At 42.3% G+C, this 15158-nt stretch overlaps 2 protein-coding genes across 4 annotated transcripts; both read left to right on the top strand.

The window, feature by feature from the left end:
* Positions 1-29: 29 nt before the first annotated feature.
* On the top strand, positions 30-7519 carry LOC118308983 (ellis-van Creveld syndrome protein). 2 transcript variants are annotated; one of them, XM_035630526.2, is made up of 21 exons: positions 30-171; positions 259-458; positions 553-654; positions 829-930; positions 1410-1633; positions 1755-1839; positions 1949-2047; positions 2127-2255; positions 2333-2494; positions 2612-2828; positions 3491-3639; positions 3825-3923; positions 4024-4236; positions 4556-4665; positions 4824-5025; positions 5209-5436; positions 5517-5652; positions 6586-6688; positions 6781-6907; positions 7018-7114; positions 7203-7519. In XM_035630526.2, the coding sequence occupies exons 2-21, from the start codon at positions 279-281 to the stop codon at positions 7349-7351; spliced, it is 2913 nt and encodes a 970-aa protein (XP_035486419.1). In that variant the 5' UTR covers positions 30-171; positions 259-278; the 3' UTR covers positions 7352-7519. The 2 variants fall into 2 exon arrangements, with proteins under 2 accessions (XP_035486419.1, XP_035486418.1); XM_035630525.2 differs by having other exon boundaries at positions 51-458.
* Positions 7520-7644: 125 nt separating this feature from the next.
* LOC118308984 (major intrinsically disordered Notch2-binding receptor 1-like) lies at positions 7645-15110 on the top strand. Of its 2 annotated transcripts, none has more exons than XR_004793379.2 (3): positions 7645-11395; positions 11887-12011; positions 12297-12436. XR_004793379.2 is itself a non-coding variant. In XM_035630528.2 (3 exons), the coding sequence occupies exons 1-3, from the start codon at positions 9401-9403 to the stop codon at positions 12489-12491; spliced, it is 2406 nt and encodes an 801-aa protein (XP_035486421.2). In that variant the 5' UTR covers positions 7645-9400; the 3' UTR covers positions 12492-15110. The 2 variants fall into 2 exon arrangements, 1 of the variants encoding a protein (XP_035486421.2); XM_035630528.2 differs by having other exon boundaries at positions 11796-12011; positions 12297-15110.
* The last annotated feature ends 48 nt before the right edge of the window (positions 15111-15158 follow it).

The following is a 15158-nucleotide window of genomic DNA, read 5'->3' as shown; positions in this document are numbered from 1 at the left end:
TTTAATTTTTTTTTTAAATTTCGCAAATCGTCGCTGGGCATCATCATTTAGAAAATGTAAACACCCATGGAGAAGAAGAAAAAACTTAACAAAAACAAACAACATTCGAGCTGAAACACTTTAGCCTGAACATCCAGGAGTCCAGCTACTTTTGTGCAGGAGATGAGTTTGGTCTGTTGTTGTAACCATTGGTAACATGTCGCCTTCTGCCGTTAGGCCTCTCGTGAAAAGGGCAAACCCGCCGATTTGTACTTGCAGTGCGGTGAGTTCGCTGTGAAATGACGGGACAGGAAGTGATCGCGGGATGCGGCGTGGACGTCCCGGTGGTCTTCGCCGAGTCGCTGTTCGTTTACACCGAACTGTTGACGGTGGCCGCGCTGTGCGGGGGACTGTCGGGAGTGTTGGCCGCGGCTCTCCTGTACGTCTTCTGCCTGAAGCCTCTGCTGCTGACGAGACAAGTAAGCATCTCCATCTTCAGCACCCGCACAATCCACCCACAGTCTGTCTCGCCACAGTACACTTCACCTATGAACTGAAATCCTGCGTCACCAGGGCCACAACGCGAGGAGGCTGCTCGAGCCCGACGACAACCACCAGAGTGACGGTGTCAGCAACAGCAGGAAGGAGGCTGCGAGTGGAGCCCCCACGGAAAAAGTATTAGTCCCTTCTCATACACTGTGCGTGGTAACTGTACCCAGGCAGATGGCTGAGTTACATCCGTGATGCCAAAGTGCTGAAAAGGACAGTTGTGCACTTCAAGAAAAGACATAACACGTTGACTTTTTAACTTCCCACTGGTCATCCATTTCTGTTTCACCCGTTGACCAGGAGAAGAAGAAGCAGCCGCAGCAGCCGCCGCCCGTGAGCAGCGATGTGGCTGCATTTGCATCCAGAGCAAAGGTGGTTTATCCCATCAACCAAAAATACAGAGTAAGTCCATGCATGCATGTTGCCATAATTCTGTAGTTAAATGAGAGTAGGCTCAACAAGCCGAACATGCCACAATCCAGGCAGTGAGGTGTCGTAAATGGTAAATGGTACAAGTCATATTCACACATTCACATGCAGATTCATACAGCGCCTCTATACACAGGGCTTTTTCTATCACACATCATTCATACACTGCTGGCACAGCCGTCAGAGGCAATGTAGGGCTAAGTATCTTGTCCAAGGGCACATGGGCACACAGACCGGAGGAGCCGGGGATCAAACCATCAACCTTCTGGTTAAGTGGACGACCCTCTCCGCCTCCTGAGCCACAGCCGTGTGGCAATCAGTCGGTGTATGATGATATGTGACGAACCACTTGCTACAGTACACACTGTACATATACAGCTAGGTAAAACTCTGAGTCTGCAATTATTACTGATGATAAATTCCTTCCCACAACTTTTCGCTTTTTCCGTCAGCCTTTAGCAGATGGAGCTTCCAACCCGTCACTGCACGAGCACAACAAGTTCCCGGCGCTGCCGAACGAGGAGTCGTCCTCCTCCACTGACGGGGAGTCTCTGAGCCAGGAGCAGGACAACGATGACAGCAGTCACTTCATCTCCTCGTCGCTGGTCCCCAAGAGCCTGCAGAACCAGAGCTTCACCAGAGTCTCTCACTACCCTCACACACTGACACTAACAGGGTAGGGGGCTGTGCTCTCTATACATTAAAAAGCAAAACCATAACTACATACCTTAACCTGCAGCAAGTATATGCACAAACCAGACTCCACTGACGTGATCCTGCTGTCGTTTTCTCTGCAGGTTTGAAGGCAGGATCAGCCTTTACTGTTTGGCCCTGCAGGACGTACAAGAGCTTTGCTCTCACCTTCAGGAGGAAAAACATCTGGTGAGTTTATATATATATATATATATATATATATATATATATATATATATATAAGAAAAGTTCAAATTGTTTTTGTGTGACTTCTAGTTTCTTATTATTTCTGGTATAGATTTTTCTTCATATGGTGAACATAATATTCAACTGCCGGTTCCCAAAAGACAAAACTGATGCTGACTTCTGCAAGAATATTCTGCAAATACACGAAAAGGTAACTTGCAGTGCGTTGAAACGCAGACATTTTAGATTTGAACCCACAGGGAAGTTTATGTTGTCATCTGTCCTTTTAGGAGCTGAATGAGCTAAAGAAGCAGTTGTCATTGGGCCACATTGCCAGCGAGAAGAACTTTGACGCTCCTTGTACGTTGGAGGAGATTGAGAGAACGCAGAAAGATCTCCTTGAACGTGGCCTTCAAATGGTTAATAATGATAAGAAAAAACACATTGAGCTAATTATTAAAAACGTTCAAGTGGGAAAATGAATGTCTCTTTACAGTCCAAAGGTTTCAGCAAACAGTTGGAAGACTTGTGTCAGACTCTGCTGACGAAGACCAGCATTTTCTCCAGGGATGAAGCCCAGGATGTGATTCTGTCTCTCATTCAAACTCTTATGTCGGTGGAGAACCACCTGGTGAACACACAAGAAGCAGACCTAAAAGTAAGAAACACAAGCTGCTATTCGGCATCCTATTGATTTGACCTCTGATTCTTGACGTCATTACTTGAGGAACTGGATGGGCTATAGAAGAAGTTGAACACGTCTCATTCTTTGTAGAGAATACAGCAGAAACTGCTGTGGTGGGAAGAGCTGACGGGGCTTCTTCAGTCCCAACCTGCCTTGTTGATGCGGGAAGCGTCTCTGAGGCAGAGCTTGTTGGCCACAACGCTGGAGCAGCTGACGAGCGATGACGTCTTGACCTTTAACCACATGGAGAAGATCTTTTCAGAAGTTCAGGAGACTCTGACGAGAGGTCTTCAGCAGTGCACTGAGGGTAAGACAGAAAGACACCTACTGTTTGCCATGATATGGGTGAAAGAATTTGATTCAAAAAGGAGGGGGGCACTATATACAGTTATAAAAAGACTGACCGTGCTGTGGAAGTGTGTTTGATTAAACTGAACTAGTTTCTGGTGGCAGGTAGCAGTGGACAATGTCTAGCCTACTTTTCAAATTTAAGTGATGTACACTCTCAAAATAGACCATTTTCTGGGAATCCTCTGTAGCTCCTCAAATAAGGTCAGGTTCTTTCAGGACAGCACTGAACAGCACGTCTGTTACTGCATACAGGACTCTAATGTAGCATCTTTCAACATAAGACGTTATAAAGACTCTTACTTCTGTCCTACTGTGTAAGTAATCAACTGTGCTGCCAGTGGCAATATTCTTTGGCTTTCTTGGTGTATTTTACTGTTCAGTTTTATTGTTGGCTAAACATGAGTAAGGTGCCTTTACCCTATATCTTATGTTATCTATATGCCAAGCACGAATGGAGTAAAATTACATCATTTACATCATCAATTAGAAACAAATAATATACATTGTTTTCTTTTAAAAATTGGTGTAACATCCAGATGTTACTCACAATGGCAGGGGCAACTTTTATGATAACTACACAACTAGTCAATTTTTATAGGTTCAACCTTATTGTTGCAGAGTGCAGGCGGAAGACAAAGGAGCTGGTGAACGACAAGTGCAGCAAAATGGAGTCCAAGCGGAAGAAGCTTCAGAGGAGCCAGGCCAAGGAAAAGACCCAGGCCCTGGAACTGACACAGACTCACAGTGACCTACAGCAGCTCACCAAGGTCACAACATTTAGCCTACAGTGCATTAATATGTAGATCAGGAATTACTGTTACATAACGTATGATGTATGATTTTTTGCTGGTTCTTGAGACTCTTCTTTACTCGTAACTGGACAAGATGAAAAAAACATGAAGCCCATGTAAATCCACCGGTATCTAAATCTGAACTCTGACCTTTGGTGCAGGTGTACCAGGAGCTGCTGGTTAAACACAGGCAGCAGATCTCTGATCTGGAGCTGCAGCAGGAGAACAGGGTGGCTGACGCTCTCTGTGACCTTTGGAAGGTAAACGGTTGAATACTATATTGTATTGAAGGGATGCTCGTTTGTTTGTGTATGTGTGTGTGTGTATATGCTAATCTTGTGTAAAATCCTGTATCTACAGAAACTTCGTGGCTTGTGGTCAAGGAAGCTCGGGGAGCTAGCCAAGGACATCTTTCTCACCTCGGTCTCTGCCCAGTCGAACGTCTCTGCTGAGCGCTGCGAGCGGCTGTGGTTGGACCTGGAGCAGGAGCTGGTTGAAAAGCTGCAGCAGGCTGAGTGCACTATCAATCTGCAACTGGAGGACATGAGGGCTCAGCTCGACCAAGACGGACAGGTAGACACCACATGGTGGATCAGATACATTTCATCTTTTTCTTTTTTATCTACATTTTTACTTCTCTGTTTGTGCTCTGAGCTCAAGTCGTTCAGTAACTTTAGATAACCTGGCAGATTTATCTGTTGGCCGGTAAAAAAAATGGCTAATATGAGCCTTTTACAGACATATAGGTATCAGTGTCAAATTTGCTGAAATGAAAACTTTTTATTTTACAGGTTAAACAATGCAGAAAATATAAGCATTTATTTTTACATTACATAAAAAATATATATATTTATGCTTTTCGTTGTTTTTAACCGGGCCTCTTCTCCTGTAGGTGTGGAGTGAGGAGATGGCTCTGGCGCAGGCCTGTCTCAAACACCTGAGTGAACAACAGCTGAAGATTCTCCAGACCATGGTGGCCAGACAGAGCTACACACTCAACAGGTGAGATGGGAGGACCCGTCCAACAGTGTTTATGGCCTATTTAGATTGTGAAAGAAAGTTTAAAAAAAAATTGCACTAATAACATAGCCATATCCATTTATATCTGAATCAATTTTTATGAGGTGCTTTAAAATAATGCAATGGGATCCTGTCTTCAGTGACGTGGGGACGCTGATAGAGAAGAAACATGAGCACCTGTTGGTGGCGGTGCAGAGGAGCTTTGTGGTCAGGCACTTCTGTCTGCACATGCTGAAGGAGATGAGGCTGTCCAAGCTGAAGGTGCTCTCTCAGACTGATTTCAGGGCCGGGCTTATGGAGGATCCCGGTAAAAGCCTGTCCTGTGTCAGTTCAACTCTCAAGGTGAGAAAAAAAATGTGCACACTCTTTTGACTGAGCACTGAGTCTGAGAGGTGGTTAGAGGATTTACTAAGTACCTCTTTTAGGCATCCTCAATAAATCACGCCTACACTGAGGATGCTGCAGCGGGACTGATTGAAAGGACTTGGTCTGGGCTCAAATGCCCTTGTCTCTTCCTAATCACAGAATAGCAGTGCCAGCCTAGCAGAGAGGCATCTGGGTCCAGAGAGTCAGCTGGTGGGCCACAGCTTCCAGCAGGAGTTCCTCTCTGAGCAGGAAACAGGAATGGAGCTGCTTCAGAGCCATGCGCAGCTGCTGCTTGGCAATGCCCTCAGCCAAGCCATCCAACAAATGATGGAGACCCTGCCCATGGAGTCCCCGGCCTCTCCAAAACCAGATGATGATAGCTTGAAGGTATCAAATTTCAGTTGTGTGTTTCTTAGATAAGTTTGCCAGCTAAACTGAAGCCTTATCCGTTTCTTTTTTCTCACTAGCACCACCTGATAGAGGCTGCGTCAGAGAGTGTATACGTGACTAAAGATTCTCTCACTGCGCTGGTCCAGAGCTACTATTCACACCTACAGGACATTACAAAACAACTACAGCCGGATCAGCCAAACATGAACCAGGGTGAGATTACAATCACAACACGTGCACACTTCCATATCTGTATAAACCCTGATTTTAGTGTTAATACTAATACTAATCTTGCTATAATTACTGTTTCATTTGTAAACAAAAGGAAAATGTCTGTCATGGTTAAAGGGGGAGTAAGCAATGTTGATGAGAGATTGCATGTTGTTTTTTTTCTGACCGCATTGGTCTGGGTCTGAACTTGCAGCCTCAAGCATGGGAGACGGACGGTCTAGCAAGTAGCCAGCTGGCACGTCTCTTAACACTGTACACAGTGTTGTGAGGTGCGGTCTGCACCTTTTTTTGTTTTCCATCGACACAGACAGGGCTGTCTAGAAAAATCTGATATTTTTTCAGTGCACAACCGACAGCGTGAGAAAATATTAGCAGAATTTGATAAAAAATGAATTAGATTACGATTGCTTACAGTCCCTTTCAGTAATTACTACAGTACATATTTGATTGACATTTTTCTGTGACTATGGATTGTTGATTTACCAAATAAATAAACCTGAAATAGTTATGTCTGTGGTTGCTACCTTGTTATTTGATTGACTGGGTGAGTTTTACACGTGACAAATGGGAGACAGTAGCTATGTCCCAAAACCTTAGTAGATACTAACTTGATATTATACAAAAATATCAACACACTTTGCCAATTTGTACTTACAGGAAATATACAATACAAACATAAATGTGGATGATGTTGGTTGTCTATCAAACTGTGACTGTCAATTAAACATATTTTATTGTATAAGTATATGAATGATTTTATCTGTGTAATTCGCTTTATTGCTTTTCTCGTGTGAACACACTTCATATTAAAATACCTCTTTGAATCGCCATGTAGGATGGATTATGGGACATGGAGCACGCCAAGTTAAAAATAATTATGCACGTTGACGTTACTGCTGTAAACTTTTTCTTCAGAGGTGAATGAGAAGATGGAGAGCAGCAGTCAGCTGAGCAGAGCGTTGCAGAGGGAGCTGGTGAACTGGGGCAAAAAACCTACATCTGCTGAGTTTCAACAGAGGTATAACAACCCCAGCAGTGCTGGCCATTTTTGGGAGGACCGCCCATTAACATTATATTGGCATAATTGTTCCTTGTTTTATCGCGTGCTAGGGTTGAACTTCACAAAAGGAGGGTGTTGGAGCTGTGTGATCTGCAACAGGAGAGTATATATGAGGAACTGAGACAAAAGAAAGTGGCCCAAGATCAAATCATGGAAAGGATCAAAAAACAGCTACTGGTTAGTTTGCTTCATGTCTACTCTGTTTGTCTCCTTGATGACAGGAATATGAATATATAACAGCCTTGCACAGTTATTGTCTGTAAGCACTGTGCTGCTGTCTCAATCAGGAGGCAGAAGAAAGCTTCATAAATGAGGTGGCAGACTTGGCACGGGTTTCTCTCCACAGACCAGAACAGGAAGCCAGTGGTGAAGAGGAGAATGCTGGTAAGCGACCGTAACCCAGAGAATAACGTTACGTGTGCTGTGTGCCACTCCTCTGTTTCCTGACCTCTGCGATGTTGTATTTCTACAGTTGATCAGAGTGCCACAATATTGGACCTGCTGGCCCTGAACCCAGCATTAGATCCAGCCTTGAATCCTTCACTGACGCCAAGTATTGTAACTCCAGTGGTGAAATCAAAACCAAGGAAGAAGACAAAACATGAGTCCCAAATCAGCTGAAATCTTAACACAGCAATAATCACATATTCATACAGTGATGTCCTGAAAATATTATTTTTTAATAGTTGTTGCTCCCTTATAAATTAATACCACTGAAAGATTGTTGTTAAGGTGCATCTCTTTAAATGTTTCTGGAAGCAATAAAGCCTATTTTACTGTAAACACCAAGTACTATCAAATTATGCATCTCTGAAAATCAATAACTGCAGATTATCTTTTGAATGCATTATTCAACTTTTGTACTTTTTTCACCTGGTATACAGAACTATCATGCTACAGGCCTGCTGGTATTGCACTGTATTTTCAGGGCTGTACTGTAGTATAGTACTGTATTATATCTAAACCTGCATCGCTTTTCATACCACAGCTCATTCACAGCATTGATCCCCATTGATTCCTGAGTACACGGGATGATGGATGTGCTCTTCAGTGAGTTTTCAGATGAATTAGAGTTGTCCGTTCAGATTGTAGCAGAGTGCTACTACTCAGCGATGAAAGCCTTGCTCTAATGGGGTTTTAAGTACAAGCCTTTATGGATGATAATGCAGTGTAAGGGTGAAAGGTCTGGGTGGGCTGAAGCCTGGCAGACTCCTGTGTCCAGGCAGCAATCTAGCAGGCAATTCACCCCCTTCCTTATGATTTACTATCAGTTTAGAGTTCTAGGAGTGTCAATTAGCTCACATCAATTTTTAATGTGACCTTTATTCGCATGCTCAACTAGCACACATAACCAATTATTACACCCTGAGAAAATGTGCTCCTGGTTCTGCCCCACTCACTTACACTGGAGTGTCCTGTTTCTCCTCCGGTGTGTCTGTCAGAAATGTGGGTGTACTGTTGACTTTGCAAGTGCTCATCGCTGATCTTTGGTGAGGGGAACCCGTTTGGATGTATTTTGAGGTCCCTCAGGGCACTGCAGGGACTTGTGGGAAGATGACCTGATTTCTAATTTTCTCCTCTCCTGCCTGGGCTGCGGGCTAGTCGCTGCTACAAACAGAGAAGCCCGTGGAAGGAGTGTGACAGTATGCGCCGACCTGGATCTTTTTTCGCTTTTGCCGTAAAACTGGATGTTATTTGTCATTGTTGATAGACACAGGCGTGGTTGTATTTATCATTCAATAGATTCAGGTAAGTGACTATGCTCCTACAACCACCTCCACTCAAGCTACAGTACACCTTCAGTGAGATTTCTACAACCCAGATTATGTTTACAACATTGTAATGTCCAAGCTGATACACTGATGCAAAATGTGAATCATTGCACAGATTGTTGCACCTTTTAAAAAACTATTTTTCCCTCTCCTGATATTCAGACACATTTTAAATGTACATTTAGCCTGAAGCTTTTAATAGAAATGAGGGATTAAAAATGTCCAGTGAGGTGAAGTCGTGCGCAGAGATACGGCGTCATCACATCAGATGATCAGTTATTTTGGGGCCGAAAATAAGGTCGTTTTGCAAATGGTCATTTAAAACGCCCTTTTCATGAATCAGAAACCCTTGATACTTTTAGTGTAGTGAAGAAGTGCTGCCAAGTTTATTACTATAATGAGGTTATTACTATTATTAACACCTAATATAATGATAGCAATGATAATTATCTGTAAATGAATAGAATTAAAACAAATAATACTTGGCAACACAATTGCATCCTTGCAGTATTACAATTGCTTTATTATCTTATTAACATGCAATATTAATATACATTATTATACATTCTACACATATATTATGATATAACAAGTTTCATATTATTACAATATTATAATTATTGTATTTTAATTTAATGATTAATAAAAACGATTATTTATTTTTCAGACAAAGATGAACATTTTCATTTAGATCTAGTGATAAAAAGATTTACATGCACTTATCAGATTAGCTATTCAACATATTTGTGTCTTTTTATCCAGCCTTATGTCTGTTTTTTTTAATAGGTTTTATTTGTAATGCAAAGCACTTTGAATTGCCTTGTATTTTGATGGTGCTTTACAGATAAACTTGCTTTGCCTTGCTGACTGCTGTTTTTTCCCCATCAGGGGAGCAGCCATGGCCAACCTGCAGCAGGAATACCCCGGGGTCCTTCTTGGGATCCTGGAGGAACTGGCCAATATGCGCCAGTGGCTGACGTTCCAGGACCTTTGTCGCATGGTCAGCACCCGCTTTGACCTCGAGCACCTCATTGAGCTCAGGAGTTTGCTGTTTGCTGCTGCCAGCCGGGACCCCTGTTTCCCAGCTACTCTCTTCAGAGACAGGGTTTCCACCAGAGGCCAGGGGCTATCACCCATAGGGGTCGCTGCTGATATTGTAACTATATTCAATCTTATTCAGATGACGAGTGGGGCTGCTGATGACAGTCAGCCAATGAGAGCCCAGACAATCCTCCCAGTCGACCAATCCCTAGGCTCGAGTCTGCCTGGAATCCACCAGCTGAACATTTCTGGTCGAGAAAGATCACGTGCCCTCTCTGATTCCGGTGGTAGGCCTATCGACCAGCACTTGCTTATTCCGAAATCGAATTACTCAGCCCGCAAGCGAGGAAGTCTTCCCCCTGATCCTATCTCCCTTGTGTCCTCCCCTCCAGTCAGGGCGAGGGCTGTGTCTTTCGACTTGCCTCACACAACACTCTTGTACTCTAGTGGTCAAATCCCTAACGAGATCATGAAGAATATCTACCTGCCTTTGGAAACGGACAGTGAGTCTAGTGGAGATTCTGCACCCGTGGAGGTGTTTGAAGCTGAACCCTCATCGTCTGTTGACCAGAAGAGAAACATCTTTAGGAAGGACTTTCACAACCAGCCGCCTTTAATACCTCAGGTAACCGTCAACAGTGATACTCTGAGTCCCAACATTTTGCAGAAAGGCTTTGACAATCACAGCTTTGAAACGATCCCAAATCCTTACCCATCACCAAGAACAATCCAACAATTGCCAGACCAGGGGGCTCAACATGAAAGCCTTGATGACCTGCAAGACTCAACTTATTTCGGACCTGGATCAGTCCAAGAGTGGTCCCCTCGACACCTCCAACCTCCCAGGAACCAGAGACCCATCTGGAGCAACAAGAGTCACAGCCTAGAGGACCGGATAGGCTTGGGCAGTGTTGGTATTGGGATGGAATCACAAATGGGGCAACTTCCCAGGAGATCGACACCTGCTTTGGGATCATCTGGGGGTGAGAGTGGGGATAGTGGATTGCCAAGTGGAGGCGATGGAGTCAAGGCTCAAGGAACCCAGACAGACCCACCGGACACCCGTCGCCTCCGAAGTCTGGTCCATGCTGATCGTCTCTCCTTCATGACTTCATTGGATGACCCTGAGTTTTGTGAGGATGACATCAGTGTCATCTTTCGTTTCTTAGATGACATAAGCATGTGCGGTTCTACCGGAGTCCTGCACCCCAGTGATGGAACAGGGACCATCAACCAGGACACCCCTGAGGCCCGACGTGGCCGCCTAGGTCAACTCCAAAGGCTTTTCCACTCTTTGGAAAGCAGTGACGATGGGGTGAAGGCCAGTGTCTGTAAGCTGCTGCTCAGAATGAGCCAGATAGAAAGACAACTGGAATCATTAAATGATGTAAAGGCTGAGATTTCCCAGGTGTTGTCTGCTCTGCAGCGACTGGATGAAAAGATCCAGCTACCTGTTGGTGATGGTGGACAAAGCAGTGGTGGCCGATGGCTGGAGCCTCTCAGTGGCGTTTCCTCCTTTATGAGCCATCCTCTAACTCCTTCTGATTCATCAGAGCCTCTACCTCTGTCAGTATCTGGAAATCTGTTTCCAGGTACCAGCACTAGTAGTCTGGAATGGAGCCGATGGAACACTGCTGGGGAGCAAACAGAAAGAGGAAAAGGTCAGGCTGATTCTAAGGGGGGAAAAGAAGGGAAGAAGGATGCATCAGCTCGTCGTGAATCAAAAGCACAGCCTGAAGAGAAAATTGTGCCTGATTCCAAACAACTGAATATGTCTAACTCTGCAAGAGACTGGAAGGTGTCATTCTCGAATAGTAAAGATCGCAAAGTCTCACATGGAAAAATTGAACAGGTAGGGTAATACTACTGTGTAGGTTTTATTCTATATAATCTAACTGTAAGATGAGAGGTGGGTTTCTCAGCAAATGATAATTTATTTTCTAAACAAATTCAGCTGTAATCCAGTATGAAGGCAAAAAGAGAGTATGTACACTATGTGTGAGTCGTAGAACATGTGATTTTATATGGTCAGTTGATGAGCTAATTAAGCTGCTTCGTAGGATATTGGTTTAAACCTACTATAATACTGTTTGGGCAAGGAAACAGCTTATCAATTCAAATTAATATGCATGTTTGGTGGTGGTATTTAGTTAAATAAAATTGCCAGCTTTGCCTCACATACGTAGGTAGCCTTCATAACAGTTGTACAGTCAGTATATTTTAAATATATGTTTGGTCCATTTTGCTTCTAGGTAGATCAGTCAAGCAGCACAACTAACCTACTCACCCATAAGTCCAGCCTGGTGGAACAAGTGTTTAACTCATCGCTATTCCGCCACAAAGACAGCAGTCTGACAGGGGGGCTCACCTCTGGGAAGATGATAGAAAACAGACTGGCTGAAGGGAGGGGAAGGCCCATCTGGACTGTGGATGATAGAGAGGCACGGATCTCCCCTTTGGACATACAGGTAAGAGAAGTTGACCTTTAAAGGGCTACACTAATATAAATTCCTGTAATAACTCTCATATTAAGTCACTGACTTTAATCAATAAATAACTTAATCCCAATGCTTTCTGCATTTTTTTCACATTGCATCATGCAGAATTGAGGAAAGAGGGGCTAGTAAATCTCACAAATAAGTGATACTAATAGAAAAGAGTTTACAGTATTTGAATAGGTAAGGTGTTGATTTTTATTCAGTCCATATGGGTTTATATCTGCTCTAAAACTCTTTAAAATGTATTTTTCTCAGGCCCAGGAGTCTCTTAACCCCAACAACATTGAGTTCTGGATGGACGACATCTACACCCCTGGCTACGATGCTCTGCTCAGGCGTAAAGAGGCTGACCTGCGCCGGGCCAAGGTCTACAAGTTGACTGCACTCATTGCCACTGCAGTGGCGATCATTCTGATCATTGTCATTCCTATTTGTACCATGGGCTCATGAAGACAGTCACAGACAGCCAACATTGTTGCCTGTTTTCATTTGATTTGATTTATCAATTTCCAGCAGCTGTGTTCTGCGCACCATCCTCATTGAGTTCAGTGTGAGAGTGTGACATATAAGGACCCCAAAGCTGGATCAGTTAACCTACAGCAGCTCCTAACACTTTTCTGCATGCAGCACCATTATTTATGACTTCAAAAAAAAAGGAGGATCCGTAGCTGACTTTGAAAAATATGTTGAGTTCCTCCCTCATGCAGTTACTACAAAAAGTTAGTAATCTCCCATGCAAAACAATTAGTTTTTTCCATATTTATATATACATCATGTTTTATGTTCTTGATAATTTCAGGTCAATGTAAAAGGAAGTCATTACAGATGATTTAAAAATAATTATAAAATAACCCTTGAAAGCTTATGTTGAAACTATTAATACTGAGCCAATGCAAAAGTGTCAAGATTTGATTTGATTTTCTTATTTTGTCTGCTCTTTTCCGAGAAACAACACTGTAACAAATGCTATGTGAATCAGCTTCAGCCTTGAGCACTGCCTGACTCTTCTTTGCTGTTCCCTTGAGAACACTACAGGGCTCATTTTACTTCTTCTTAAAAACAATAGTTTTATAAGTATATAAGACTTTTACATCAACAGTTTATGGATACTGTCGACTGGATAATTTTTTTCCTGTTTAGTTTGAATGTACTTGTACTTCCTTTAAGTCACAAAATATACAGTAGGGCACAAGGTTAAATCAATAAAAGTGATATTTTTATAGATTTCCCTCCAATTTTTCAAACAAGAAAATATGAGCTGTTTAAAACACTCATGAATGTGTTTTGGTTGCGGGGCAGAGAGTTTACAGAGGGTCAGGTGTCAAGAAATGGAAGATAAAAATGTTGTTGTTGTTGTTGTTGTTGATGATGTTTTGGCCCTGGAGCAGTGAAGGAAAGAGGAAGCCCTTTCCAGTAAACACGCCCTAAGTGGGAGATTCCACTTGTAATTCAATTGATGGGACGTTTGGAGTGCACCTATGCACATTATCGTTTTATTATAGACTCACTTGGCCAGAGCTCTTCCATGTACAGTACCTGCAGACTCACTTAGCACCAACAGATGAATCTGGTTACTTTCACAGATTGGTGAAAGAAGTTTTAGCAATGGTGAGACATTCCATTTTCTAAGAACCTCCAATTAACTTTTTATTCAAACTGAGGTTTGGTGCCAGTTTATAAAATCCATATGGGGTTAGACAAAACAGTATACCTTAAAAACATAGTGGAATCCAACACAGTGCCTCCAAAAAAAGATATAACCTTTGTTAAGCCTAATAATCATTTTTCTGAGAGGTGTTAATTAAACTCCTCCTATGGTAAAGCTGTAATGGAATGTACAAGGTTGTGTATCAGCAATCGCAGCCTCAAACTGACCAGTAAATCAAATGAAAAGCTTGACAAAAATGTAGCATTGTCAGCTTTACTATACTGTTGTTTATTGCTGGGTTAATGTATTGGATTGCAATAGTTTTTCTTTATAGGTATGTATGTTTTGTGTCTACTAACTTGTCATTGATAGATATGGATGATTTTGTTTCCACTCACTTAAAGAAGATAAGAACATTTCCTCCATTCATGTCAATTACACCAAAGTGCACAGAAACTATAGATATCAACAGGAAAAACTATCAAAATTTGTGTATTGTTTTTGTCAAACTTAACTTTGCTTTCTGTACAAATTATGCACAGGATGTATAGAGGGCGTGTTCTGCTTCGGTGCATCTTCTTAAGTAGATGTGTATCTGCCAAGTGTTCCCCAAGAGGCTGTTTGTGGATCCATTACCCTTCCAGTGGTGCCACTGAGTAACCATGTACTCAGCACAATCTGCAGGTGCTTCCTCTGAAACTTCCGTGCATGAGAGCCAACCCGATACTTTTTTCATTACGGATATTTAGACCTTGCTGTTGCGATATCCATGCACTTTTTAGACAGACAACAGAGAATCTGCAAACTAATTATTCAGGAAAAAAACACTTAAAAACAGCATGTAAAATGAAAGAAAACATGCAGGTATTACAGTACAAGTTCCTGGTGTGCAACACTTTATATGATTGTGAGGGTGTACGTTGACTTATGTTGCCTGTCTGAATAAACTTGACGAAGTGGAAACATGCCTTTTACTGTATGTTGTCCATTATGATAAATAATGAATTAAGACCAAAATGTACCTTGTTATATACATGCACTTTAAACATTATGATGAAAGAAAAAAGAAAATATATATGCATATATATATAATTATTTCACACTTTTAGTAATAATACACTTTTTGAGGAAGTGCAAACAGTGACTGGTGTAAAATGTGAGTTATATAGTTAAATTATCCGCGACAGGAGGAAATGTACTTATAGAGATGAATAATTGATAAAGACAGAGAGCACCTTTGACTGACAGATCCTATTATCTCAAATCAACACTAATGGACCTGCAGTATTTAGGTGTGTAAACAGACACACACACACACACACACAAACTTAATGGTAAATCAGACTGCCATTGCATTAAATAAATCATAGAGGCAAATTTGATGGTCTATTGTTGAGATGTTTAATAAAAATCAAATGTTCTATCGACTCATTTATGTAAATTGATTCACAATTGCAATTGATTTTGTG

Source organism: Scophthalmus maximus, chromosome 6 (assembly GCF_022379125.1).
Source record: "Scophthalmus maximus strain ysfricsl-2021 chromosome 6, ASM2237912v1, whole genome shotgun sequence".
Lineage (NCBI taxonomy): Eukaryota > Metazoa > Chordata > Actinopteri > Pleuronectiformes > Scophthalmidae > Scophthalmus > Scophthalmus maximus.
Note: the sequence above shows the minus strand (reverse complement) of the source record. Positions and strands in the feature narration are given on the sequence as shown.